The sequence below is a fragment of the Oreochromis niloticus genome, linkage group LG5 (genome assembly GCF_001858045.2).
Source record: "Oreochromis niloticus isolate F11D_XX linkage group LG5, O_niloticus_UMD_NMBU, whole genome shotgun sequence".
NCBI classification, from domain to species: Eukaryota; Metazoa; Chordata; class Actinopteri; order Cichliformes; family Cichlidae; genus Oreochromis; species Oreochromis niloticus.
Genome location: NC_031970.2, coordinates 29,039,045 through 29,064,247, shown reverse-complemented (window position 1 = coordinate 29,064,247; position 25,203 = coordinate 29,039,045). Strand labels below are relative to the sequence as shown.

The 25,203-nt window shown below is 42.5% G+C and overlaps 1 protein-coding gene and 1 long non-coding RNA gene across 3 annotated transcripts in view; one reads left to right on the top strand and one right to left on the bottom strand.

Moving 5' to 3' along the window:
* Positions 1-25,203, top strand: part of adamts9 (ADAM metallopeptidase with thrombospondin type 1 motif, 9) — a 40,603-nt gene that overhangs the window by 12,013 nt on the left and 3,387 nt on the right. For both annotated transcript variants that reach the window (XM_005450294.4, XM_005450295.4), the window contains exons 13-37: positions 1-39; positions 166-302; positions 643-760; positions 944-1,039; positions 1,936-2,102; positions 2,283-2,412; positions 3,348-3,474; positions 3,569-3,779; positions 3,900-4,064; positions 4,920-5,081; positions 6,653-6,772; positions 9,160-9,267; positions 9,367-9,534; positions 10,923-11,165; positions 12,069-12,230; positions 12,364-12,540; positions 16,938-17,108; positions 18,628-18,804; positions 20,941-21,111; positions 21,336-21,530; positions 21,946-22,075; positions 22,414-22,508; positions 24,140-24,234; positions 24,382-24,515; positions 24,900-24,991. The exon at positions 1-39 is cut by the window's left edge and continues 143 nt beyond it. In XM_005450294.4, coding sequence (XP_005450351.1) covers positions 1-39; positions 166-302; positions 643-760; positions 944-1,039; positions 1,936-2,102; positions 2,283-2,412; positions 3,348-3,474; positions 3,569-3,779; positions 3,900-4,064; positions 4,920-5,081; positions 6,653-6,772; positions 9,160-9,267; positions 9,367-9,534; positions 10,923-11,165; positions 12,069-12,230; positions 12,364-12,540; positions 16,938-17,108; positions 18,628-18,804; positions 20,941-21,111; positions 21,336-21,530; positions 21,946-22,075; positions 22,414-22,508; positions 24,140-24,234; positions 24,382-24,515; positions 24,900-24,991 — 3,590 coding nt within the window. The remainder of the gene's footprint in view (positions 40-165; positions 303-642; positions 761-943; positions 1,040-1,935; positions 2,103-2,282; positions 2,413-3,347; positions 3,475-3,568; positions 3,780-3,899; positions 4,065-4,919; positions 5,082-6,652; positions 6,773-9,159; positions 9,268-9,366; positions 9,535-10,922; positions 11,166-12,068; positions 12,231-12,363; positions 12,541-16,937; positions 17,109-18,627; positions 18,805-20,940; positions 21,112-21,335; positions 21,531-21,945; positions 22,076-22,413; positions 22,509-24,139; positions 24,235-24,381; positions 24,516-24,899; positions 24,992-25,203) is intronic.
* LOC112846959 (uncharacterized) lies at positions 17,115-24,182 on the bottom strand. The gene is made up of 3 exons (XR_003220191.1): positions 24,104-24,182; positions 18,613-18,820; positions 17,115-18,074 (listed from the first exon to the last, which is right to left on the bottom strand). It is a non-coding gene; the product is annotated as an uncharacterized LOC112846959 (long non-coding RNA).

The following is a 25,203-nucleotide window of genomic DNA, read 5'->3' as shown; positions in this document are numbered from 1 at the left end:
TACCTCCAAATGTTCGCTGGGTGCCCAAATACAGCGGAAGTGAGAATTGTTTTGTTTTTACAGTGGCATCTTAATACTTACTTCATGAATAACAGCCATAATGTAAGCTTTGCATTTATTTGAGTCACCATGAAATAATTATCTGTATTCTATCTCCTATATTAGTTCTGATGAAGGACAGATGTAAGCTGTTCTGCAGGGTTGCAGGCAGCACAGCCTACTATCAGCTCAGGGACAGGGTCATTGACGGCACGCCATGTGGACCCGATACCAACGACATCTGTGTCCAGGGCCTGTGCAGGGTGAGCTTCCCAATTCTGTTCATTCAGCAGCATGTATCTGCACGGTTCATGGTTATTTGTAATAATAACAGTGACCATTCTTGAACAGTAACCGTGTTTAGTGGATAAAATAGTAAACACCTACATTCCTAACATACCGTAAGAAGTGATCTCCAAACCACACACAGTTTTCATTATATTCCAGCTCAGACAATGGGATTTTTATATTCATAGATGCACTAGAGTTAGGCTAAAATGTGTCTCAAACGAACCAGTTACATATTTGGTATGATTTAGTGATTTTCTAATTAAAAATCCTTAATTTTCTTATTGTGTATTTCCTACTTCCCGTACTGAGCAGCAGGCGGGCTGTGATCATGTACTCAACTCTAAAGCCAGGAGGGACAAATGTGGCGTATGTGGAGGCGATAACTCTTCCTGCAAAACTGTAGCAGGCACCTTCAACATTGTACGCTATGGTGAGTAACAACCTCTTTTATTACCCCCATCAGTCTCCATTTCAGTACATATAAATGGTAATAGCTGTTGTGGCAGTTGTTATATTGCTTACACACCTCAGCAGAAAAGCATCGATGGATGGGTTCACTTGTTAGTGCAGTTACAGACCTGGGTGCGCTAATGCGCTGCATATGTATTTGCAGGCTATAACGAAGTGGTGCGAATACCAAGTGGTGCTACAAACATAGATGTGCGTCAACACAGTTACTCAGGGAAACCGGAGGATGACAACTACCTCGGTAAGACAGCCAACAATTGTTAATGCTTTGATTGTATTTTTACATTTCCAGTCATGCTGTTTGAAGTCATTTCTGGAGGAATGAGCTGTTAAAAAGTTGTGTGTTTATGAGATGTGCTTGAGTGTTTATGAGAAGGACAGCGCTCAGCCTTCAGTGTAAAGCCGGGCACTGCATAACTGCCGTAGATTTGGCAAATACTATGCATGCAAATCCATTAAGTGCCTGTGGGTACCAATCCAGCAAGGTCCCTTAGTTTAAAAGCTTTAGTACCTTCTCTAAGGCTCTGTCTCAGCCTGTTGGTACCACTGGCCTACTCATGTTTTTGTGCTCATGTGTTGTTGTGTGCATGTCCTTGATGCAAACTTCTGAACATAGTGTCATCCTTAACTGTGTGTTTCAGGTTTTCTATATATTGGGACAACCCAAAGCGGATTGATTGTTTTTTGTGTGTGTGCGTGTGCAATGAATGCCACTCTCCACAACCATATTAGTGTAATGTGTGAAATGGCGAGGAAAGTAAAGGCAGGAAATTAGCTCCATAATCGCATTAGGGTGAACGAGTGCAGAAGACTGGCTGTTGAACAGAACAGGGTGCCCCTGGATGGGACTTCTTCGGGAACAGAGGATTATTTTAGCCCAATAAGGCTTTACTGTTACCCACTGTGTGTGCCTTACTGTAAATGAACATTTTAAGCCACTGTGTTTTCTAAGCTGCTCTGCTGCGCGCAGAAACAAGTTCATGTTTGCGCAGGTTCCTGCCATAAACAGTGATTTGCACAAAGTAATTCACCTTTATGCGTACTTTTTAAATCAGCTAATAAATTAAAGCTGGCTTGAGTTTACACAAGCTCTTTTCAGTGTGATGAAGCCAACTAACTGTTTCTGCCTCCCTGTAGCCATATCAAATAGCCGCGGAGAGTTCCTGCTTAACGGGGAGTTTGTGGTCAGCATGTTCAAAAGGGAAATCAAAGTAGGAAATGCCATCATCGAGTACAGCGGTTCCGACCATGTCATTGAGAGGATCAACTGTACTGACCGCATAGAAGAGGAGATCGTTATCCAGGTAAGCTGTCCTTATCATGACAATTTGGTATCTCTTGCAGGAGATGTGAAGATAGAAGATGGTGATTTAATAGCTTAGAAGAGAGGAATGCAGAAACCTAAATCCTTCTACAGACTTGATATTTCAAATTTACAGTCGTAAGGTTGTGTAATGTATATCACATTGCCTGCTTTTTCCCAGGTGCTTTCTGTGGGGAACCTTTACAACCCAGATGTCAGGTATTCCTTTAACATTCCCATAGAGGATAAGCCTCAACAGTTCTTCTGGGATGCTTATGGGCCCTGGCAGGAGTGTAGTCGTCTGTGCCAAGGTGAGGGGGAGGCACATGTGGTTTGCAGGGTGAGATGATGGGAAAGGTGAATGATAAACTGTGTGGTCAGAGTAAAAATGAGATGGGATGGAGATGAAATGAAGGAAGAAGAACATGTAGAAAATGCTGAGCAGGAGACCCAGGAGATGGAGGATGCTGTAGTTACCATCAAACATGGTCATTGTAGGCATTTAGCCTTTGTAAAAGTGATTAAATATCAGTTTTACACTATGCCGTGGCACATCTGCTTGGCATGACTGTGGAAAGGTTAGAGTACGTGGGTGTGCGGAGGAAGATTGCAAGCAAACTCGAAAACCTGTTATGTGTGTTACAAGTCAATTTTTTCTGTTTAAGAATGCCTTTCTCCGCTTTTTGACACCACCCTGCTTTAACAACTGAAGGGAAACCAATAACTCCACAGTTCACAGCGGGATAAACATCTAGCATATAACACATTTAGCTCTCATAGCGTTCAGCTGCAAAACTTGGTAACATGAGGTGCTGATCTATTGCCACATTAAGGTTCATATCACGCTGTACATCAGCGCGCTGCAATTTTACACAAAAGCCAAAGTGAGGTAGGTGTACACACTTTTCACGCTGGCATTTATTGCACTCCCGATGATGAGCCATATTTTACTTGAGCCAGATGGTGCATCAACCCAGATAACTACTTGCAGGTCGGGCAGTAAAAAGCCACTTTCATCTCAGGATAAAGTTATGAAACCCAAGATTGTAACTCAAGCTTGAACTGTTTACATCTTTGTAAATTTCTTATTAGTTATAAAACAGATCTCTTTATTTAAATGACACAGCTTTTCTTCAATTTTCTTTGCCATTTTGACTCATGTTTAATTTATTTTTTTGTTATAGTGTGTTGTCAAGATTTTTTAGAGTGGCTTTCACTTAAAACCTCAATTTTTGTACCCTCACAGGAGAGCGCAAGCGGAAGATTCTCTGTAGCAGAGAATCGGACAGGGTGGTGGTGTCAGACCAGAGGTGCCACGGCACAGCGAGACCTGCTGTCATCACTGAGCCATGCAACACTGAATGTGAACTTAGGTTTGCACCGTCACTCTAAACCATTTGACCCATCTGACTGACACTTTATTTAGTCTTTGCAGTGCAAAGATTTACCCACTTGTTCTTTACGTAGATGGCACGTTGCTCGAAAAAGTGAGTGTACAGCCCAGTGCGGCCTAGGATATCGTACCCTGGAAATATACTGTGCCAAAATCAACCGTGCAGACGGCAAGACCCAGAAGGTTGATGACCGCTACTGTAGCGGTCAGCGCAAACCTGATGACAAGGAAGGCTGTCACGGAGACTGTAACCCGGGTGGTTGGGAGTACTCGTCCTGGTCGGAGGTACGAACTCTGTTGGAAGTCTGGGGATTTGTTTGTCCGCGCAGACCAGATGTTTGTCCAAGTTTATCTCGGGTTGTGTATGTGTTTACACTTGTTGATGCTCAAACGTTTGTGCTGCAGTGCTCCAAGAGCTGCGGTGGAGGAACCCGCCGTCGAGGGGCAGTGTGTCGAAAGGCAGCTGAGGCTGGTGGCGATGAGAGCAAATGCAGTCAAAGGGACAAGCTGACCGTCCAACCCTGCAATGAATTCCTCTGTCCCCAGTGGAAGACTGGAGACTGGTCTGAGGTCAGTTTAGCAATTACCGTATTGTCTTTGCTTTTAGAAGAAAATAAGACCCCAGGGGTATGTGCGCTGCACTCTCTGCAGCTTTGGTGGCTTGCTCTGGGGCCGACAGTTTCAAGTGGGTAAAACAGAAGTCATAATTTAATTGTTCACCTGTCCTTACTGGTCTTGTCTTGTTTGCCTCACAATTAAAAAAGAAGAAGAAAATAAGACTTTTACCTAAGTAGTTAAAGTGGACACATTTCCAAGCTGCAGATGTATATTTTTGTGTTTCTGTGCAGGTTTTCAACTCCCTCAGTGATTTGTTTGTGAGATTTTTCAGACGAGTATGTGTCTAGGGTTACTCAACGTAAAGAATAACAGACTTCTTTGTAAATGCTGGAGTATTAAAGCAGCAGTGATCTGGGTCAAATGTCAAATCCCAGTGCTGATTGTGCATGTCTCAGCTTTAGGAGAGTTACTCCCCTCCTTCCACTCCAAATGAGTGTTGGGTAAGAGGTGATTGCAGGGTGAAATCGTTCTTAAACTGCTGCACAATTTACACATCGTAGAGCAAGGAGCTTGCAAAGCTGTGGGCTGCATTCCAGGAATTTTTCAGATGTCCCGTGTGGTGTTGCCAGAACCCTTATGCTGTAATATATACATATGGACTGTACTCGCACATAAATAAACACACACTTTTTGTTTTGTTTTTGGGGCTAGGGGCTTTCTAATATGCGTATACTGCTTTACATAAAACCAAGAGAACTTCCTCTATCATGAATCTGAATACTTGTAACTGCTCATTTCTTGTACTCATGTAGCGATTAACAAAAAATGGCGTTATAACCTGTAACATTTATTTATTTATTTTTTTAGTGCCTTGTGACATGTGGTAAAGGCTACAAGCATCGTCAGACGTGGTGTCAGTTTGGTGAGGACCGTCTAGATGATCGCTTTTGTGGCTCGCCTAAACCTGAGTCAGTGCAGACGTGCCAACAGCAGGAGTGTGCCGCTTGGCAGGTTGGACCTTGGGGACAGGTGAGTCACCCCTGTATTTATGATCTGTGCAGCATTCAGTACACAGTGCTCGATTGTTTTTGTTCAAAGCTGTAAGAAGTCGGGTCATTTATCAGCTGAGAGCGTCAGTGTATGATGATGTGGATGTGGATATAGCTTACTTCTGTTTCAAAAGTTTGCCCACATGATTGGCGGAGCTTTTTCCTTTCTCTATCCACGCTTCTTCATCTGTTTCTCAACCTATGCTGTCCTTCGTGTCTCTCCTTGTTCACTTACAGCTGTTAAAATTGCTAGCTGCAAGTTTGGCATGATCTTGTGATCCACATCTGTGGGAGACAGTTTTATTTTCAGTTCAATTCAATTTTGTTTATATAGTGCCAACCACACCAGTCACCTGAATGCCCTAACATTGTAAGGTAAAGACTAAAAATAATAGAAAGTAAACCACAACAATCAAATGACCCCCTATGAGCGAGCACTTGGCGACACTGGGAAGGAAAAATTCCCTTTTAACGGAAAAAAAAGACCCTCCAAAAGGACCAGGCTCAGGGAGGGACGGCCATCTGCCACAACTGGTTGGTGGTGAGGGACCGCAGACAGGAAAAAAGACAAGCTAAATATAAAAGACGATATGGTAACTGACTGTGGTTGGTTCTATCTCCAAACCATAAAGGGTTCCATGTAAAATTGAAAATTTTATCTGCATACTGAAATGAGTAAATCTTTTTATTTAAAGAAGGCATAATCTATCTTTAATCAATCAGTTCGGTTGAATAATTTAATAGTTCTATAGCAGATCTTTTTTCCAAGGCATCTAAAAGAGTATGCTGTATATATAGATTTAGAGCCACTGCTTTCATACTTGCATACATGCAATATGGAAGTCTACCCAGTTGATGAGTCACAGCTCAGCAAGAGAAATTTGCTATTACTTCTCTGATGAATTGGTCTCTGATGTAAATCATCGGGTGGATACACAGATAAGCTACGCTCGTTACACAGCACTGAACCATCTCTCTGCTGTTTAGAGTCAGAGGACATGTCGCGAAAATAAAGATACAAAAGCAACGGACAGTCCTCATAGCCGTGTTCCCAGAAAGCGCTTTATATGTCTGTGTGCGCACCCATTCTTATTTGTGTATGTGTGCAGAACAGAACACCCAAAAATGCGAGCTATTTTGTGCCCCTCGTCAGAGGATGTGCACATTTTAAGGTATTTTTGAAGTGGTTTAATGAAGCGTGATCAAATGGTAGCTGAAGTTGCCGCCACACAAGTTTGACCCCGTTTCACTGAAGGCAGTGAGCCAGAAGAAAGCGCGGGATAGTACCCTCTGACTTAGCTGCAGTGGGAAAACGGCCAGTCCAATGTATATGAATATCCTCATGTATGATTTTTGTTAGAAGACTTTTCTAAAGTGAGCTAACATTTTTTCTATATACTCGTATGTGCAGGGGTTGCTCTGGTGGCTCCAACAAAGCATCTGTTTTTTGCTTGCCTTTCGTGTCTTTTTCTCAGTTGTCTTTTTGGCTGACTGTTGCAAGTGTTTAGCCATCACGCCTCCTTTGTTTCTTTTTTCTCTCTTTGAACCCAGTGCACTACCTCTTGTGGGCCAGGCTACCAGATGCGAGCAGTGAAGTGCGTGGTGGGCTCTTATGGTGCCGTCATGGACGACACCGAATGTAACGCAGCCACGCGACCCACTGACACCCAGGTAAGAGGTCTTATCGTCCTTTCTTTTTCCCCACAATCTGCTTATCATCTCCTCACTCTTAGAGCATTTTTTTTGCTCCGTGGTTGAGTGTGAAGGAAGAAGATGTACGCTTGTACTGAAAATGTACACAAAAACACTGGCATTTCATTTCCACCTGGTCTCAATAAAAGCTGTCCCGCCTGCTCCAAATGCAGAGGGAAGTTTACCAGCCTCACTATCCCACCATGAAGACAAAACTCTGAGACAGAATCCCTCATATTTTTCTCTTGAAAACAATTTCACTTGTATCATCTAGCTGACACTTGAAATGTGTGGCAGAAGCAATGATTGCGTTGAGCCTAGGACACATGAGAAGGAGGTGAAACGCACAAACACTGGTGAGACTGCACTAAATTACAGTTTTTCACTGTAATTTTTACAAACCCCCAGTGCACAATCTTTAAAAGATTTGTTGAATTTCCAAACCAACTTCCCCAGACATAATCAGACTGGGTTAAATACAAACAGTTCTTTATGCTTATTGAAGCATAGACTGGAACATCAGCCCGCTGCAGAGTTTGACCAAACCTGCAGCTTAAAACAGCAAAGTTTACCTACCCTGCTCTTACCTCGACATACAATGGAAATTTGCTTATTATGTAAACGATCAACTAATTTACAATAAGCTCTTTTTAAAAAAATGCAGTAAGATGGTTTGGGGTTGGAGTCTACCAGCCAGCTGGGTCCTTTCTGTGCCTTTTCTCCAGGTACTTTGGCTTTCTAACTCAGTCCATAGACATGCATGATACAGATATGATCTAAACTGACCTTAGATGTAAATCTGAGGGTGACTGGTTGTCTGTCTTTCTATATTAACCCTGTGATAGACTGATGACCTTCTATTATCTAGCAAACATGTCATAAGAGCCTATCCCTGCTGCCTCCTACGATATGCAGCTGGGATAGGCTCCAGTTAGTTCCCTCCATGGATAGATGAATGTTTTAGAAAGTGGTTGGACTGAAGGATGTATTAACTAATTTTTTCCAACTTACAAGCATTATCTTTTCCGGACCTGAAGAAGCACTCGCTTACAATTTCCCTGTCTCGTTACCACCTAACTTTCCAATGATTCCAGCACCACGAGCGCACAATTATTCACCCCCAGTTTGATTTTCACGCATGTTTTGTGTCAAAACCTCCTGTATTTGTGGCAGCCATAAATAAATCAGAAATCACAGCTATATCACAGAGGACATGCTTCAAATAAATAATTACCAGTATTTAAAGTAGGCTAGTTCAAAGCCGCGCTTCTCCTCCACTTACCTGTGATGTAGACTGACAAAGGGCGTTGTTGGGAAATGACACTCACCCAGGTTAATTTTCTTGCCAATTGTTTGTGTGTGTGTGTGTGTGTGTGTGTGTGTGTGTGTATGGTGAACTTTGCACACAACTTGCACAGAAACCCCGACAGAAACTTGCAATATTTTGAACTGAATGAGAGGTTTGTTTGGTCAGCGTAGGGCGTAAACCCATTTCAGAGCGCTTAGCATGCAGACTCAGGATGAGGCCCCCCTCTAGTCACAGCAGCTCGCAATTCCGGTGCTTGGGCCAGCAGAGACTGGTGACCAGTGACCCTGAAGCAGTCGCCCCACCTCGTTGTGATTCTAACCAGCCAGCCATGAAGTGGGCCACCAGGCCACTAGTCCCACCACCACCCTGCACCAGGGCATAGGAAAAGAGAAACTGATAGATGGAGGGAGGTTTTAGTACAAGGTTGTACATGTCTTGGATTTCTTGTAGTATATATTTGTTAATATTCTGAACCCATAGTTGATGCATGCAAATTCAAGTTCGACAGGAAGTATGTGGAGAGCTTCCTGTTATTTTGTTTCTTTTTGGAGGCTGCATGCTGAATGTGTAGCCCAAGTCTGTGCGACCCGATCCAGCACTCATTCCTAAAGACACGGGGTCAGAGGGCACCAGAGGGCATATGGAGGGGAAAGAGGGAAAGGCGGAAGGTGCGGGACAAGGGGGTGGATTAGGGGTGGAGTTTACAACCACGCCAGCATAGGCATTGGAGCCCTGAATACCACTCCACTATGACCTGTTATGACAGGGATCAGGGCTTTATGCTGAGTGGCTTACTGCCACAATCCATAGTTTGAACTGACGGGGCGGACCCTGTTAATGTTGTTTTGGTAAAGTGGGGGGAAAGGGTCGATGGGAAGCATAACTACTCTCAAACGTAGAGCCGAAGGAATATAGTTTAAGTTGCTCACGACTGTCCCATGTCAGAAAAGCTATCTCTGATATTCATGGTATTTTGTTGTCAGGGACAGATGTTGTTACAGTATATTCATTTTGCTAATCACTGCATGAATGGGTGTATGTGTCTCTTCTTCCACAGGACTGTGAAATAGCCCAGTGTCCCAGCAGCCACCCTGTTCCCCCAGGGACCAAAGTCCCTTCCCACCCGGGCCACAAAACCCAGTGGCGATTTGGTTCCTGGACCCAGGTTGGCAGTGTTGTCACATTTTTTATTTATTTTACTTTTTATCTGCTTTTCTCATTTGGTTGGTTTCCGGTTTCTTAATCTTTCTCTCCCGCAAAACAGTGTAGCGCCAGCTGTGGCAAAGGGACACGGATGCGCTATGTGAGTTGCCGTGACAACCAGGGCGGCGTGGCCGACGAGTCGGCATGCACCCACCTACCAAAGCCCCCTTCAAGGGAAGTGTGCACAGTCGTGGCTTGTGGACAGTGGAAAGTGCTGGAATGGACAGTGGTAAGAAGACCAACATGTATATATGATTGGCTGACTCAGGTTCAAATAACTAAGAACTTGCAAAAGAGCTTTTCTGCTGACAAAATAATTATTTCCTTATAGTGACAGATTAACCTAAATTGTGTCATCAATATTTGCCATCCAGATGTGTTTCTCCCCCCTCCATGTTTGCTCCATTGTTCACTGTAGACTCATTTTAACCCTGACAACCAGTGTCTGCACACGCTATGCAGATGTTAATGTGTTAGCCAGCCAGGATGTGGAGACAGGGTGGCAGCTGGAATGCTTGGATGTTGGACTGGAGGAGGACTGCAGTGAAGTTAGAGGAGGAGAGTGTGTGTGTGTGTGTGCGTGTGTGTGTGTGCGTGCGTGTGTGTGTGTGTGTGTGTGCGTGTGTGTGTGAGAGAGAGAGAGAGAGAGAGAGGGGAATCAGGAATGAAGTTCTTGAGCTGGGAGATACAAGGGGCTGTAGTGAGGGGCTCCAGTCTTGTTTACAGATGTTTCTCATCAGAGCCTTAGCGATACAGTTCAGGCAGACTGCAGGTCTGGTCACCATACACATACACAACACACACAAGCACACATCCATGCACACCCACACATGTACTGCCAAGCCAAAGACACTCATTGACCCCCTGAAAAGAAATATCCTAAATCATCCCAAGGCCACTAAAAAATTTCAGAGGCCTATCCCATGTACACACACACACACACACACACACAAACAGAAGATTGACAACTGCAGATTTATAAACCCGAAGCAAATCATCTTTTTCTAGCTTGCTGTTACAGAAAAATCCAAATTGAGAGATTTTTGTGACTGCTCTGGCCCGTACAGCTTACAGCACAGTACAGCTCGATGTAGCGTCACAATATATACATCAACTTAATGCATGCAGAACCATGTTACACTATCTGTCATGTAAACCTCTGGATAGGTCATGTTTTTTATCAACTGCTGTTGCATAAGTAAAATGGATCACGCGAGACACTAAGTGGACTCTGCTAGGGAGGAGCAAGATTGGAGACACCATTAGCGTTTGGTGGAAGATCTGCCTTGTGTTATTTTTCTAAAAAATGTCTACTTGGGTCATTTAGAGTGATACTGTAAGAATCTGTTGAAGAGAAATTTTAGTTTTGCTGTAACCTTAACACCAGGTTAAGTCTGAGTTAGCTCTTTGGTAGCATGAAGATGACATCTTTTTGTATCTGATATGGTTCCGTTCATCAAGTCTGGTTTGACCACCAGCAGGTCCCAATGAATATAAATGTCAAGAATCTGCTATCAAAGAAAGTCAGCTTTCCTTTTATGGCAGTTGGATTTGTGTATATTTGCATTTGCCTTTCCTTTTCATTTCTTCACCCGCTCCATGTGTTTGTGCTGTCAGTGCTCAGTCACCTGTGGCCAGGGAAAGACGACGCGACAAGTGCTGTGCGTCAACTTCAGTGACCAAGAAGTGAACGCTAGTGAGTGTGACCCAGACGACCGTCCTGCCACAGAGCAGGACTGTGCCATGTCTCAGTGCCCGTCCCGCTCCAGTGATTCCCGACCTCCGTCCTCACCAAACACCAGCACCAGGAACCTGCCACGTAGCCAATCCCACCAATGGCGGACTGGACCCTGGGGCGCGGTGAGGCTTCCTAAACACAATGCATTACATCATGCTGGTCAACAAACCTCAGGGGTGTGATATTTAAGATGTTGCATTAATCTTGTGCGACCAATCACTTCAATAAAGTAAAAGATTGGCAGACTTTGTTACCTTTGTGCTAATCTAAGCTAACAATATTCAAATTCTACTTCAATATCAACCATAAAAACTTCCTATATAGATCTATGCTCTTCTTACAGCAAGGGCAGAATGAGGATAATTCCTAAAATTTGGACTATTCCTTTAAGGTGCCCTAAATCAAAGTCATACCTATATATTATCTTTGCTTTGGAGATGCAGGGTAGGGTTTAAGAATCATTGTGTAATGTCACACAGTCCTGAATAAGAGCTCAAAAGTTGGACTCTGTTCTTTAGGCCCTGCACTCTTTTTAGGATGAGATCTCAGCCATTTAGAAATAGCACCAAAGGACAGTGTGACCTAAATGCCCCAGGCTATCCTGTCCCACTGAGCTCCTTCTCTGTATTGTTCCTGCAGTTTTTTTTCTTTGTTGTTTTAACTGGGTTACTGATAATCGTTGACAAAAAATAGCCGTGACCTTTAAATAATTCTGGGAAGGATTTAAGATATTTCTGGTCACGCTTCCTTCCTCAGAACGTTATTTTAGAAGCAGAGAAGTTTAGCCATGTCGCATGTGACGTCTCTGTGTTGTCAGAATTTTGCGTGGGCTTTGTGTTCACATCATATACACCTCATATTACACATACTGTATGCGCATTGATTTAACACTGTGAGGCTGAGAATATGTTTGTTAATCACTATGTTTAAATGAAGTATAAAATATCCACTTAACTCTTTTACACCTGAATAACGAGGAACTATTTTCGTGCCCTCTTATCTCTGTTAAAAAAAACCAAAAACAGTGCTCCAGCACATGTGCAGGAGGCTTCCAGCGGCGTGTGGTAGTGTGCCAGGATGAGAACGGCTACCCTGCCAACAGCTGTGAAGATCGCAGCCGACCCAGCGAGCAAAGATCCTGCGAATCAGGGCCATGTCCACAGTGGGTGTATGGCAGCTGGGGAGAGGTAAGAAGGACACACTAAAGTAGTCTCACACAAGACAGGCATATTTTGACATGAAAACATGGCTGTCAGCTCCTTTTTTTTCGTCCACAAACTTGCATCTATAAAATGCGACCTCTCCGTCTGTCGTCCTCAGTGCACGAAGCCATGCGGAGGTGGGATAAAAACAAGGCTGGTGGTGTGTCAGCGTCCAAACGGCGAGCGTTTCAACGATCTGAGCTGCGAGATCCATGACAAGCCCCCAGATCGTGAGCAGTGCAATACTCAGCCATGCCCGTCTAACCCCCACTGGAGCACAGACCCATGGACCTCGGTACGCTCATAAAAAAAAACAAAAATCCAAATACTTTATAACCGTTTTTTTATTGTTGGTTTTTTTAACCTCACATATGTTCAAATGCATGTAGTCTTACTCTTTCACAAACAGTTTTAAAGAGGCAGGTTGACTGTGGTGCTTTTACACTGGAGATGTCACACTCCAGCTTCTCCAGCTTTTTACCTTTAACCCACTCCACTTACTGCTCCCTCTCTGCTGCCGGCAACTGGTCAGCCAGTTTTTCCTCAAGACATTTGGAAAGATTCATTTCTGTTGCACTTGAATGGCAAACGTATGCTTAATTGCAATATGCCCAAAAAAGTACAACACACAAAAAAAATAATACTTCAGTGACAGCTGTGACCGTAAGAATTTTTTTCATGAGTAGTTAGAAAACTGTTGTTGAGCCTCGTACTAGTTTTCTCTTCTTTTTATTTTAATAATTCAGGATTACGTTGTATCACAATCAAAGTTAGTTTTGTAAAATATTGTTTTTAAAAGATAATTTATTGAGAGATGTTTTCCTTTTTATCTCTTGTAAATAGTATTAACTTTTAAAAAGTGACTTATTTGGTGTCTTAGCTCTTTGTATTCGCACATTTAGCCAATCATTGTTCATATGCAAATACTGATGAATGTTTTTGTATATCAGGAATATACAATATGCTGCCTTGTTCTTTTATTATCCAAAGAATGGCCCACGATCTCCACGTATGAGGTGCTACACGATATAGTCGATGTTCTGTTATGAACGTAAAAGGCACCACCTTACATATTGACTGTATATGGGCTGTATACTATATATACATCTTTGTACTATATGCATCTATGAAATGGCTATTATATTAGGAATTCAATTTGTTTTAAGGCACATGTAGAGAAGTTACTAATCTTATTTAGACACTTTATTTTACAGTTTATGTATCTACCCCCCTGAAAGCAGCAACACTGTTGTCCCGTAATGACAATGACAGTGAAGGAGACATACGTCAAGTCAAAAGTGCCTGAAACGTCCAGTATCAGTAGTAAACACCAGCGAACAGTGACTGTACTGCCACTGTAAAATAAAGTGTCTCTTTCTGACGACTTTGTGGTAGTTAGGCCGGATAGCCATTGTATTCCAGTTTTGGGTTTGTACCCAGAATTCCTTAGTGTGGCCAAAACAGTAGTTTTAAATCCTTCAAAGGTGCTTAATATGAGTGTATTTATATTATGTTAGTTAATGTTTGCTTTGTACAGTAAGTACTTGGAGTTGCTATATATGCTATGCTCAACAATACCTCACTTGGAACAAAACACAACTCAACTAGCCATTAAACAATGATGACCTGCATAACAGTGGTGCTTTTTCCAAACAAGGGAGATATGAGATATAAATATTTTTTCAAAAAGAGAACCTTTAAATTTTTTTGGTTGGTTAGGTGTTTATTGTGGCACGTTGCTTTTGCCTGATGCCTCTTCTGTACTTTTTTTTTTTTTCCATGAGCAGTTTGCACTGATCTGATTGATCAGCTAAATGCAAAGTGTATCACAGATCTGATGAAATAATGTTTGAATTGTCTTTGACTGTCTCACATTTAAGAGAACGGGCTGTTAAATGTCATGCTTTGAAACATGTAATACCTGTGACCACAGGGGAAGTTAATGGTGTTTTGTATTCAGAGCTCTTACTCTGAGCCAACCTAATGTGTCTACCTCAGTCTCTGTTATGATTGCCCCCCCTGCCGTATCTTGCTCTCCCTTGCACTGGAGGGATTTTGGCTGGCTAAGATTAAGCATGAGTTGTCGATGCTACCCTGCGCAGATGATGGCCCTAAACACAGATCTGTAGCGCGTGTCATCTCCTGCCCCGTAACGCTTAACATTACAGTGAGGACGGTTCAAACTGATCCAGAATCTGTGGTTAGGGTCAACTTTGCCTGAAGCCCACCCAGTTGACTTCTCTTGGTCATAAATGTCTGTACCAACATCACACCTTATTTTAAGGGCCTGTTAACACAGCAGTGAGTACATTTTTACCACACGTCATTTACTAATGAGAACTTTTACTTGTAATGACTCCCACGTGTGATTGTATGGCAGCACAAAACCAAATCTAGGTTGAATCAGTGAAAGTGGAACACAATAGTGATTTATATCATAATCCCCTCCAGTTTCATTTGTCAGTCTAAGCAGTCAACCTTTTGTTGCAGAATAGCAGTATAACACAAACACTATATCAACAGGCTCTTGAAATAAGTATAATGTATGTCTCTTATTCACAAATGGCAGTATTAGTCTATGTTTCAAGAATATTTCTGTATATTTATGTAATTACTTGTATTTATTGTTCATTCATTATAATGTTATGTCAATATTTAATTTTTTTTTTTACAGATTTGTTGGATTTCTGTTCATTTGCAGAAAAGGTTACAATTAAAGTGAAGTAGAGGTACTATCAAAGGCTTTTTTTCATTCTTGCCTGAATAAAAAGGTTTACATCACATACAGTGACCACACCGAGGTCGCTTTAAATTGAGGGAAAGACACGACTTAAAACTTGCTGGTGATTTGCATTGACTGGCTTTTAAAAAAAATGAAATGCTGAAATTGCAGTAACCAATCCCTGTGCCTTTAGCAACATTCATTAATGCTAATAGCATCAGTGCTTGCAACACTGTACTCCTGCTGCTAAGCCCCATAAGAAGATTTCACTAGTCCAAGCTTTTTGATAACTGCAGTGTGTTCATGCAAAGGAAGTGGCCTTTATTGTTTAGTGCTTTAGGTTAAAAGATGAGAAAAGAAAGCTTGCAAATAGGTTATAAAGAAGTCCTCTTTTCCCGAGCATTACCCTTGTTGTTTTATGCGCTCAGGGCTTCTGTTGACCTCTGTCAGAGAGTGTGTTCTCACCATGTGTCAAGAGTTGAAAGTTATTTCCATTAAGGTAAATCTCAGTCCTGCGGGACAATGCCTCGGTGTACTTCCCATTGCATTTACTGTGCTCATTCACTCTTAATGCACGCTGAGGCTTTTTCTGGGAAGCTCTGTATTGCCTGCTCAGCTATGGAGTTGCTAGCGCCCTTTGCCCCCTTTCTGGCAGGCCCCTCTGCTCTGGTCTAATGCGGGTTAATGACAGTGGACCATTGTGGGGGCCTTTGACAGTGACTTGAATAAAAGGTGGCGTCAGCAAGACTATTCAGTGGTGCATTGGCAGGTCAAAGGTCACATTTGATCTAGTGAGGGGCCCCATCCTGATTCATCTCTTCAGCACAGACAGACTTGTGGGAAATTACTTGTGATCTAGATTTAGAAAAATGAAATAAAAGACAAAAGCCAAACAAAATAAAGTGACATTGGTGGAGGATCGATACATGCCATTCCACAGTGTGTAGACCAAAGATCTGCCACTAAATTTCATGGGTGGAAATTGTCTTCTCAGCAATGTTTATACATCAGCACTGTCAGATTTGCATGCAAAGTTATTTTACACCAATATATGAAAAATAGTAATATATACTACGTTTATCGCATGTACTATTCCAGTAAAGACACACAAGCGTAGCAGGAGAGTGTAATTTTATGATGTGAAATCTTACAAAATTTGAACAAAGTCTCCTTAAAATAACCACACAGTGTCGATATGACTCACGTTTGTCTTTATTGATTGGATAAACAATTTACCTGCAAGACAATTACAATAAATTAAGTACATTACAAAATGTACTGCCATGCCTGTGTTTATAAAGGGGAACAAGCACTTTAGTCGTCCCTCCTTTTACAAGGCTTCCTACCTTTTCACTTTCTTGAATGAGGCGAGGGGTCACAGCTTGTTCCTGTCCAGTACAGTCCCTTGCTGATCAGGACAGAGCCACATGCTGGGCCACGTACTCGTTCAACTCTGAGCCTGTCGCTTCCCATCCATCCCCACATGCAACGCCCCCTTTGATTATCCAAGCACAGTCCAGCCCAACTCACTCCTCCCTTAGTGCTGCTGCTGTGTGTGTGTGTGTGTGTGAGTCTGCCTGTCACACCGAGTTAGCTTTTCAGTAACTCGGTGAACCCGGAGGTGAAACAAACTGCTGCCGGGATGATCAGGCACGCTTTACCATTGGACCACCTCTCCGCATGTAATCAGGTCTCACATCCTTTTTTTGTGAATGACAAATAGGGCCCACCAGTTCACAAATACTAATGAGGTTTTTGTTCATTTCTTGTCTATTACATCCCATTTTTAATGCTGAATAATCAATTACAGTTAAACTTGATATCAACAAAATACCCCCTCAATAAAAACAATAAAAAGGAAATGATCAATCTGAGTTTCATCACTTTGAAATGTGTCACTTTTTACGCTTTCTGCTTTAGGTTAAAACATACTTCTGCTTCTTATTGACCTCCTTATTTCCATCTTGCAGTGCTCAGCCTCCTGTGGAAGAGGCTTCAAATCCCGCAAAGTGAGCTGTGTGACCCGGTCAGGACGTCCTGTCCCAGAGGAGTACTGCCAGCACGAGTCGTCCAAACCCAGCGAGCGGCGCCGCTGCAGAGGTGGACGATGTCCTAAGTGGAAAACTGGCAACTGGGGGGAGGTAGGACTCTCTGACCCCGCCATTAAACACTTCTTAGCTATTTGTTCTCACGGTGCCAGACATGTTGGCTTTGTTTCTCTCTCGTAGCCCCACTTTAATACTTTGCAGCTTACAGGCAAGTATATCCATATGTGTGAAACAGGCCACAGCTGAACCTGACTGCCTTCATGGACCATGCTAAGCCACTAACTGAGGCATGATTGCTTTTAAACATCACACGGCGGTTTGCCAGGGTGGAGCCAGAGTCTGAGGTGGTGTACGCTGGTGCTACGGCACCGCCGTGCACCAAGTTGGGCGGCAGGATGGATGTGCACCCCTTTCTTTGTATTTGAATTAGAGCCAGTGTAAATCTACACCTTTCATCTCTATAGCTTCTTTTCCTGTGGTCCTCAACTTCCTCTCCTCTCTGTCTCCATTCATCCCCTCTCCCACTTTTTCTTCCATGCCCTCTTTCCCTTCTTTCTCTTTTTTTAAATTTTATTTTTTGCCTCACCAATGGGAACCACATGTTGGTCTTTTGAATGTGCTACTCGAGGCAATACACTCGCGTCATCACGCCAAACAAACTCAACAAAGTGCACCTGGTCGTTGCCTTTCAACACCTTTTCTGTCAAAAGGACTGAGTGGACTGAGCACACAGAAACATCTTACATGTCAGAGAGGATGTGCGTCCCCCTCTAAACAGCTGTGGAGCAGGATGCAAGGAGAAAATGATACTCCACTTGAGGCTCTTAGTCAAGCACAGCACAGCACACTGGAGTGCCTCAAAGTTCAGCTGCTTCACTGAGTTACAGATAAATGGACACATAAATATGCCTGTAGTAAATGCATTTTTATAGGTTGAGCTCCAGAACACACAAAGCGCCTTACACCTCCATCACTTTATTTGTCTCTAAATCATCTGTTATTACATAGTTGTTATGTGATCCAGGAGCATTACATTGATATTGGTGAAGTGCGGTCTGTCTGAAAGGAGACAAAAATTGGTTAGTGTAAGATATCGTCTTACAAATATATCTCAAACAGTCAAAATAAGACAGTTGTTTTACTTTTCAGTTAAGGTTAAGGGCAGAAAACGACAGGCATCCCCCCACCCCACCCCCCAATCTCATTCATTTTACCCTCTACACAATGTGCTCTGTATGTCAGCAGAAAAGACACGCTTTCATTTCAAACATGCTGCTCTAGATTAAACACAGATGTGCCAAAACACTTTCCAGACTTCGACTTTGATTCTTCACATACCTGTAGAACTGGCATTGATATGATACAGCTTAAATGTTTACACAGACGCTTGGTTGCTTTTATCATTAAAATGTAATTTGCATAGTCTTTATAAAAGCATCTATCTGACATTACAAATGAATAAAATCGTCATTTTGGCAAAAGCATTCCCCATTAATAAATACTTTAGAGTAAATCAGTTATGACTCTTCTATATAAAAATATATTACAATGGATAACTACTAACACAAATTGAATGATTTCATTGCAAAGCTCTTACTTGCCCTGTGTTTAGTGTTCTGCATCCTGCGGCGATGGCATCCAGCAGCGGGAGGTGTTCTGCCAGGTTGAAGACCAACGGAGCTCGCAGGAGACCGGCTGTCCCCAGCGCTCCCGACCAGCGTCCAGCCAGAGCTGCCGGGTCACCGACTGTCCCTCTCGCTACCGGTGGAGAGAGGAGGACTGGCAACCGGTAAGCCAGTAGAAGTCTGCACAAACAAACACTGTAATCTGCATGCTTAAACAAGTAGTTCTAGTGCCGCGGATGAATTTGCTCTGACATATCTGGGCAAGGATGAGAGTCTCTGCTTCTGTAGGAGGCACGGCTGCCTGTCAGGAGGCCAAAGGGGAGGGGAGCAGAAGAGGCAGATGAAAATCAGCCAATCCCCTTTTTTCCCCTACCCCAAAATAACTCAAGTTCCTCTCATTAGCGAATTAGTCTATTTACTTAAACTCAAAGACGAGGCAAAAAATATTCAGTTTGGCAAAACTGTTAATTGGCACTGAGGATCCAATAACCAGTCAGATGGTTATTCTAATCTATACTCAAACAAAAGCCCTCGAAAATTGGTTGAGAATTCAATGAGCTGTAATGATTTTTATTTACACAGAGCTGCCTGTTACTTGCCCCATTATTAGTGCCAGGAGGGAAATGTACTCTTTACTGCTAAGAGCTGGAGTTGGAGATCTCCAGGGTAGAAATTTTACCTTTCTTTTGGATATATGGGATCAAATGTGACTTACCATGTGCTGCTCAAAGTGACAAAAAACCCCTGTCTTCAGAAATCATAAAACAGTAAATAAATAAATAAGAAGGGGAGGAAAAGCAACTTTTGTTGTGAGCTTTTATTTGGGAACTATTTTCTTTCTTCTCTGCTTTGGTCAGTTTGGATAGATCAAGAGCAACAGAGAAAAAAATAAGTAAATGATTTTGGGGTGAGCTGTCCCTTTAATATTAACCATTTTTATTTGGTGCAATGTAATGATCAGCTATTTTCTGCAGGACAGAGTCTGCACATGTTTGCTGTTTATTAGAACGGCAAATGCACCAGGAGCTCCTTCTTCACTTTGCTAAGGTGATGGTGAATGTGCGTCACTAAACAACATGAAATGCCTTTCTGAAAGAAAGAGTCCAATCACTCTGCAGAAGTGTTCGGAGGTCGCTGCCTGGGTGTCCCATTTAACAGCTGGAGGCAGTTAAAACATTTCAACTAGGAAGTATTACCGTGTTTTAGACACTTACACTGTACCCACACATAAGATAGTTACATCTCACACAGACAGTAGTTCTTTCCATGCCCTGTACAAGGACAGGACACAGTATCCTGTCCCTGTACATCTCAGAATGAATTATAGTATCTTACTATACCTAAAACCTGAATACCTGTCAGGACAGCACAACTCACCATGACAGATTAAGGTAATTCAGTTGTTTGACAAAGTTAAAGATATTAAGAGTGACAAAGACCTGCTGGTTGACTGGTGAGTGTTTCTGACACATGTGGAAGCCTTTCTGGACCTTTGATAAATCTTTATGACTCTTGCAAGCTTGAGTGTTGTAATATCTGAACCACCACATAAGCCCCTTTACAAGGCATTATTACAGTAGTTCTGTGATTACAAAAACAACAAATTAATCCCAGTCACCTCATTCTGCTGCTCTTATGCTTTTAATACTTGCCACGATGACCTGTGCAATGGCACGAAATGGTGCTAACTGGTTTTTATTGTGCCCATTTCGCTTTTCCAATCTTTGATATGGAAATTTATCTGGTATAGGTCAGGGGCTGATCACACAATTCTGCACTTACTATTAGATTGTTGCACCCTGATCATAGATATCTGTCTCTCTTTCCAGCCTTGTATACCACAAATTTCCTCAGAGATATATTAAGCTGTGCTGCTGATCTGCCCTCAAGCAGCTCTGTTTAGAAAATATACATCATTGATATTAGGTCTGATCTAATGAGCTGTTATAAAAGAATGGGATGAATGGGTACCATGCTTCAAGTTTTACTTTCAAAATAAGAAGATGATTGTTGTCTGACACAAAGAAAAAGCTCTTTTTAGGGGAAGGGTCTAGAGACAACAGACACGTTGTTGGCACGGGATGTAAGCACTGTGTTTTCCCCTCCTCTTAACATCTGTATAGCCCAAAGCAGTGCTTAATGACTGAATGCATGCTTTGCTTGAACTGGAGGTTCCTTGCTGTGTGTGCACTGTATATTGCAACTTTAATTTGGCAGTGCCACAGAGTTTCCAATAATACCGCTCTTTTTCTATTTGTACTCTCTGTGAAAGATTATTTCCTGTCTTGTCTCCTCTACAGTGTAGTAAGTCGTGCGGATCGGGCCGCCGGCAACGAGCCTTGAAGTGCGTGGACCACAACCAGCGGGAGGTCCACGCGATGTACTGCGTGAACCAGATCAGACCCCCAGAAATAGAGAGCTGCAACACCCACGCTTGCGAATTCATCTGGATTACAGGGGAATGGACTGAGGTGAGAGTCAAACGAGCAGAGAGTGTGACATCTAGATAATGTAGTGTCAGTCATTTTTTTTGTCTTCAGATCTTAATTGTAAAAGTTGTGTTTGAGTTAAATTGGTAATTCTTTGCTCTTCAGAACGAGCGTGCAAATCACCACCTTTCAGTCCAATGACGCGCACATGATGGAAAGCACACTGTTCTCTTTTTTTCATGCCGGTGATTTATGCTATCCTCCAGTGCTCAGCCAGCTGTGGCCAGGGCTACCGCCAGCGTCTGATCTCATGCAGTGAGGTGCATGTGGAGAATGACAACTATGAGTATGGCCATCAGTCTTTGTCCAACTGCCCTGGGACCCCTCCTGAGAGCTACATGCCTTGTAATCTGGGCCCGTGCCCTCTGCTGCAAGAGTGGAGGGTTGGAATCTGGGGACCGGTGAGTGAGTCTGGACTTCCTAAATGGGATGTAGTGATTTATCAGTGTATCAAAGGCAGATTGAAGTCAGTCCTAAATGCATGATAAAATGGACTGTTTTTCATCTCGCCAGGCATGACTATTGACTTTAAATTAATACATATATAATTTTTTTTTAAATAAAATTAATCCAAAATATATTTACTCTTTTTTTAGTGACGATTCATGGCTTTCTTTGACATTAAAACAGTAGCAGTTGGCTGATTGTATGCAAAAAATCTTGTCTTCAACTAGTGTTTCAGCATTCAGCTTAAACACTGGTCGAATGAATCATGTCCATTTTTAAAAAAAGTGACACTTTGAAGACAAAATTGCTGACAGACTTTCATCTGCAAGAATTACCTTCGAACTGTTATGATAAGTTGCTTCCTTTCAGTGTTCAGTGACTTGTGGAGATGGAGTGACGGCGAGGACGGTGCAGTGTGTATCAGCCGGTGGTCAGAAAAGCGACGGGTGTTCTCCAGATGTAATGCCAGAAGCCAAAAAGGTCTGCAGGAATCCAAACTGTGAGTGCTGAGATAAAACTCCTTTCTTTTAACAAAGGTCAAGACTACTAGGATTAGACAAAATCCAAGGAATGGCTCAACACGACCTCGTCATTTCAGAAATCTGGCCTTTAGTGAAATATTTATGAGCCATGGCAAATATCAAAGATTTGCTGTTTAGCCTGTTTGCTTCTCCACGGTACTGTGGGACATCAAAGTGTGAGGGGTGTTTCATTTTCTTTGGTTCGATAAAGAGATTTGCCCCACTTGATGTGACTGCCAACATTTGCACATTTGTGCACCGTGCGAGCCCGTTCCCCCACAGAATATTTATTTATTTCTTCTTGTGTTTCTCCAAGGCCGTTTGCCTTCTAGCTGTCAAGAGATCCAGACCATGAATGGCCCCATGCCAGACAGTGAGCATTTTCTCAGCATACAAGGCAAAACACTCAAGGTAAGATAATATCAGCTTATTACACCACAACTGCTCAAAGCACAGTGTGAGGCCAACACTGGTTTGATTTATGATGGGGAAAAAGCAAAAGTTTTTTATGTTAATTAATTCCGTTTCCTGTATCCAAACTGTAAATAATTCAGACTCTATCCGTACAGGAATTTTTGTGGATTCTTCAAATCTTTCAGAATATTATGTACCAAACAAATCCCCAACAAATCAGTAGATAAAATGATGATACTGACACAACTCAGTATTTTATTTTTTGCTTGCTAACATATAAAATAGGAAGTGACAAATAATTTAAAGCATATTCGCTTGTTCAAATGAAAGGACACATAATCGGTGAACCTTTCACCAAACAGAAAAGATTCTTCTTTGATTATTAAGCTTTACGTAGTGAAGGTGCTCACACACAGTAAAACATACAAGGCTGCGAGCTCCTTAACCAGCGCAGTGCCCCAGAGCCCACGCAAATGATCCTGACGGTCTTCCCTCCTGAGTTAGCTCTCCGTGTGTGTGAGAGCTCAAGGTCCCAGCCTTGTGCTGCTTGGGAAGGCCCAGATGATTTGTAACTGTGTGGCTGCTTGTGCTCATCAGTCCTACGTCACGCTGCTGCCTGAACCTCTCTGCCCCACCTCTACTTCTGCACCTGAGCAGAAACCCCCCACCACCACACCCATATATGCATATCCGTCCGCTCCACATCCCCCCAGTTGTGTTCGTCAGTGCATCTCCCTCTGTTGGCTGTGTTTATCAGTGTAGTTTTGACTCCGTCAAGAACAGTTTGAAGCCAGGTTATGGTGCATCTCGTCTAGTCATCCTGATAACACTCACACTGAGCTCACAGCCAAAGTCTCCACTCATATTGTCAGTCCCCTGCACTGTGTCCTCTGCCCCGGCGTCATGAAAAAAGAGCCTCCCAAACAGTTTGGTTTGGTCATTGTGTTTTACAGAAGACAAAGATCTTAAAAAAGCTTTATATACCAAATATATAGACCTTTATATTAGTTAAATAACGGTGTTCCAGCAGGTCTTGAGGAGAGATCCTACTGGACAAAGGTTTCTGTCATAGATTGTATATTAAGATGGACTCACTCCCAGGTGTGAAAAGTGAAGGCAGAGCAAAAGTGCATCAAACCTGCTTTCTGTTTATTTTCCTTGGGAGGAAGCTCCTCTACACTGCTCACATCTTTGACCTCCTCATGTGCACACTTAACTGTGCCAGCTGCTTAAAATCAATTCTCACTAACATCTTTAGGTACTTTTTGGACACTATGGCTTTGTATACGAGGTGTCAAATAGATGTAGTACTTTTCATGTAACACAGGAAATCTGTCTTTTTGTCCTACCATTACATGCTATCATTTGCCAAAATATCCACAAGCTCTTGCAGGATTTAGGGGGTTTTAATTGTCCATTTTAACATTTCTCTTCTTGTAGTTTTTTTTCCAACTCCTTATGACTGTTATTTTTGTTTCTTTCCTCCACTCTGCACCTTGTTTGTACTTTGACAAATCTTCCTGTATCTTCCTATCACCTCTATGCCTTTCCTTTACCCTTTGCCCCACCTCTGGTCTCCCTCCTTTACTTACCCTCTTGCTCCTCTGTTGCCTTTTTTTCCTCCTCAGGTCTTCTGTGCTGGAATGCAGACAGAGGCTCCGCGGGAGTACATCACCTTGGCGACGGGCGAAGGGGAGAATTTTTCAGAGATCTTTGGCTTCAGGTAAACAGGAGGATAACAATAAGGACAGCCTGTTTCATTACAAAAACTCCACCTGACTCCTGGCAGTGTTATGTTCTCTGTAAATGAAGAAATTCCATGGAAGTGTAAAGTTAAGCTGAGGTATCTGGTGAACGTGTGTTTTCCCAGGCTCAATGACCCCACCCAGTGTCCAGCCAATGGCTCCAGAAGAGAAGATTGCGACTGTCGAAGAGACTACAGTGCCGCTGGCATCACCACCTTCTCCAAAGTCCGCCTGGACCTCAGCAAGATGAACATCATCAGTAAGTTGCCCACAGTCTCACAGCATCCTGTGCAAAATGTTAACTCCACATTACTTCAAAATGAGAACTTCCTTTGGCATTTAATTATGTTCATGCTCACGAGGGTTAATGGGCTCAAGATGTCTTTAAGGTCCATTTAAGGAACACATAATTACAAGGCTTGAGGGGATTAAATGAAACTGCTCTAACTAGATGGAATTATACTGATATTGCAATTTGGCTCAGCCTGAAACGCAGGCTGGATTTATAGGTAAATAGCATAAGATTTGCTCACCATGGCAGATGCAAGTCACGATTATTAAGGTTCATTCGAGCTACTATTGCCACTAATGCGTAGAGAGACGTTTTTAAGAGATCACTTTGTTGCTTTATCTTGATCTATAGCTACAGACTGGCAGTTTTCGTTTACCCATCAAGGCAAGAGCGTTCCATTTGGTACAGCTGGAGACTGCTACAGTGCCGTTCCTTGTCCGCAGGTGAGAATGACGACATGTGTTATAATTATTTTGCTTTTCATATCAAGAAAAGCCAAACTGTGGCAAAAAATAGATAAATAAAATGTCAAATAAACTGCTCAGCTGAGCAAGGAGTCATAAAATCAGGGGTCTTTTTTATCAAAAATGAAATGGTTAGTAATTACACCTCTGCTTTTCTTATAATCTAATATCTAATCTATATGATAAATTGT